This window comes from Dendrobium catenatum, unplaced genomic scaffold, assembly GCF_001605985.2.
Source record: "Dendrobium catenatum unplaced genomic scaffold, ASM160598v2 fragScaff_scaffold_1557, whole genome shotgun sequence".
NCBI lineage: Eukaryota > Viridiplantae > Streptophyta > Magnoliopsida > Asparagales > Orchidaceae > Dendrobium > Dendrobium catenatum.
In genome coordinates, this window is record NW_021320019.1 from 2,161,305 (window position 1) to 2,164,409 (window position 3,105).

The following is a 3,105-nucleotide window of genomic DNA, read 5'->3' on the forward strand; positions in this document are numbered from 1 at the left end:
GCTCTAGATCAAATTCTAGAGATTGGGAGAGTGCGATTCTCCTCTCGAATAGAGGATCCTTGTATCTTTGCTATTTTCCTTGCATCTATTAGTAAAATACAAGTCTTTTTCTCCACGTTTTCTGCAGTTTTTTTCTCTGTTTTCCCTTAGTTTTGGGCTGTTTTCCTGCTGTGGACAGCAGTTGTTCTTGAGATTTGTTTCCAAAGTGATTAGGAAATACTTGAAATCAAGTATTTCCTATCAAATTCCCACCCTAAAAAATTTAAAATACTATGGTATTTGCACAATTGCCCCAATATAATTAAACACATTGTGTAGAGATGTTATTGTTAGGGAACGATGAACAACGCCGACCCCCGACATATCTGTGAAGCGTACAACGATGAACAAATAGGGGTCGAGAGGCAGCGCCCTCGGAACAAATTTTGATCTGAATAAATGCTCTCAATTGTGGGATTTCTATCCTCCCATATATTGCTCTCTAAATGGTTGAAAATGAAATATTTCTCTCCTTAAACTAATAACTCTGGCATGGTATCCCCCCTTTTGGAAGGATACTAAACAACTTGCTTTTAGTTTGTAAAAATATACACTACTCTATATCAGATGGCAGTAGATTTTCTCTTTTTGTGGGACCCTAATGCAATGGAAAACCCTTGTTGGATCTTTTTGTAAATGCAATTTTTAATCTTCTTCCTTTTTCTCCCCAATTTCCCCACTCAACTCCCTCATGTCGAATGACACCTCTCTATAATTGCTACTATCAATATACATGATACTATATCTGTTATCCCAATCTCATGGAAAGAAAAGTCTTACCTTCAAGGATTTTATTAGGACTCATTAAGGGAAATCTAATGAGTTTAATTGGTACTTATTTATTTGACATAAATTTTATGCTATTAGATACTCTTCTTTTGCTTGGTTGTGCTTGGCTGGCGGGGTGTAAAATAGCCAATGTGATTTGTGCTCGTAATCTAGATATTCATAGATTAAGTTTAATATACTTATTGCTTACCAAGTTACCGTGGGCGGTTAGTTTCCTATTCCGTCCCAACCTTTAAATATTTAATCATAGAAATGATTTAGAACATAGCTCATCTTGGTCTGTTGGTTGAGAGCTCTCACTACCAACCAAAGGTCTTAAGTTCGAGTCTTGCATGCGTATGTGATGTGTATATGAGTTTGTCTTAATTGACCTAAATGTCCCAAAATAAAGACTTAGAGGCTGTTGTTACTACTGTCAAATGCCTTTCTCCACTTGCTGCTTGATCTATTTATTTGGCGTGACAGAAACGAGTGACTTTTTGGCAAAACAACTTCATGTTCTACATTACTATTCAACTGAAAATCAAGAAAGAAATAGAAAAAGTTTGCAACTGGACATTTATTGCTATAGTATGCTCTACGATGGACTTCACTGTTTCAATGGATGCATGTCTCTCGGTTTGGTTACTCTTGATGGGTTCTTTGATTATTTGTTGGGCCCAAATAATGATGAATAAACATTTCCCAATATAGCAAATGCTTTTCTAATATTACTTACCCTCACTCACGTTAATGGCCTCTTGGCAACAAAGCCCTACTTGGGGTCTTGGTTGGGTACCCATTGGGTACCCACACTCTACACGGGCGAGCTTTGCCCACCCACGCCCATTCATGATGACTTTCGGGATGTTGTACCCACCCACCCACTTTCCACCCTTTTTAAACGCAATCCGCCACGGAGTGATGACCTTGAGGCTTATTGCCCTTTGCTTTGGCTGCAAACTTTCAAGCCGCATATTAAAATTTATCGTGGTCGCAACGCGGTTCAGTAATGCAAACTGCATAGTGAGGATTGTGGATATGGATCAGCAATGTAAATCAATTTATCCCCCGATATTGAGTACCCACTCATATTCACCCACAAGGCCTTGGGCGTATCCATACCCACCCATGAATGGCTATGTGGGTGGGTGTGGGTATGGAAACCCAATGTAGGACTCTGCCCGGCAACCGTGGGCGTTGGTTTTCTCATCTCGCAGCTCCTTTTCATTGTAAAAAAACAAGCTTAGATTTAATCTTTTTTAAAACATAAATATTTAAATGTTAGCAATGATCAACGGGATGGAGTAAACAAATAGCAGCTTGTTCTCTTCTTCACAAAACCATTCTTGATGCACAGTAAAAGTCTACTAAAAAAGTACTCTTCAAACATTATATTCAATGGAAAAAAAAAAAAAAAACATTCCTTCCAGCCTTTTAAACCACAAATCGAGAAAGAAACTGCCAGATTAATTTGTCAACCACATGAACCCATACTGGGCCCAACATGCTAGACTATAATATAACTTGCAGATAATCCATTAAGGAAATTAACTTCCCTTGAAGAAGATATTAGTAGAAAAAATAAGTAGAAAAACAAACTAAAGAAGATACTTATAAGAAACATTAATGGACATATAAGAAGGGAAAACCTTTTCAGAACACCTAATCCTCTGCTGCCAACCACAAGGCAGTCAAGCTTAAGATCCTCAACCGCATCACAGAGCTTCTCCCTTGGATCACCCCAATAGATCTTGCAAACAACCTTCACCTGCTCATCGCCAAAAAATTAATAGATTCCTTATTTATGTGCATGAAGAAAATAATTATATATAAATTATTAATAAAGTGTAACACAGAGAGAGCTTTTTACCTTCATTGTCCTGGAAGTAGAATCGAGGAGGTCGAGGATCTCAGGGTCTGGATTGATACCATACAGCTTGGGCAGATTCATCTCCCTGAGTTCCTCCATTGGAATCAGTGCTGCAAAGTCATTAACAAATCAGAACTTCACTTGAAATAATTTGGAAGAATGAAAGATAATTAATTTGGTGATTTTAAGATCAACGAACGGGATCCGGTGTTCCCCCAGAGCTTTTTCTGGGGTGTCTCGGCCTTGCTGGAATGAACGTGGATGGCGATGATCGTGTCGCCGTCCTGGACGAGGTTCTCGACCGCCCACCGCACCGCCGCCCGGCTCGTCGCCGAAAAGTCCATCCCCACCCCCACCCTTCGCCTCTCTCCCATCTCTCTCTCTTTCGATATCTACCTTTCTCCTTATTCTGTACTGGTTTTCTG

At 39.4% G+C, this 3,105-nt stretch overlaps 1 protein-coding gene across 1 annotated transcript; it reads right to left on the reverse strand.

Annotated features, from left to right (window-relative positions):
* Positions 1-2,242: 2,242 nt before the first annotated feature.
* LOC110092349 (universal stress protein PHOS32-like) lies at positions 2,243-3,099 on the reverse strand. The gene is made up of 3 exons (XM_028700574.1): positions 2,880-3,099; positions 2,681-2,790; positions 2,243-2,578 (listed from the first exon to the last, which is right to left on the reverse strand). The coding sequence occupies exons 1-3, from the start codon at positions 3,052-3,054 to the stop codon at positions 2,318-2,320; spliced, it is 546 nt and encodes a 181-aa protein (XP_028556407.1). The 5' UTR covers positions 3,055-3,099; the 3' UTR covers positions 2,243-2,317.
* Positions 3,100-3,105: the final 6 nt, after the last annotated feature.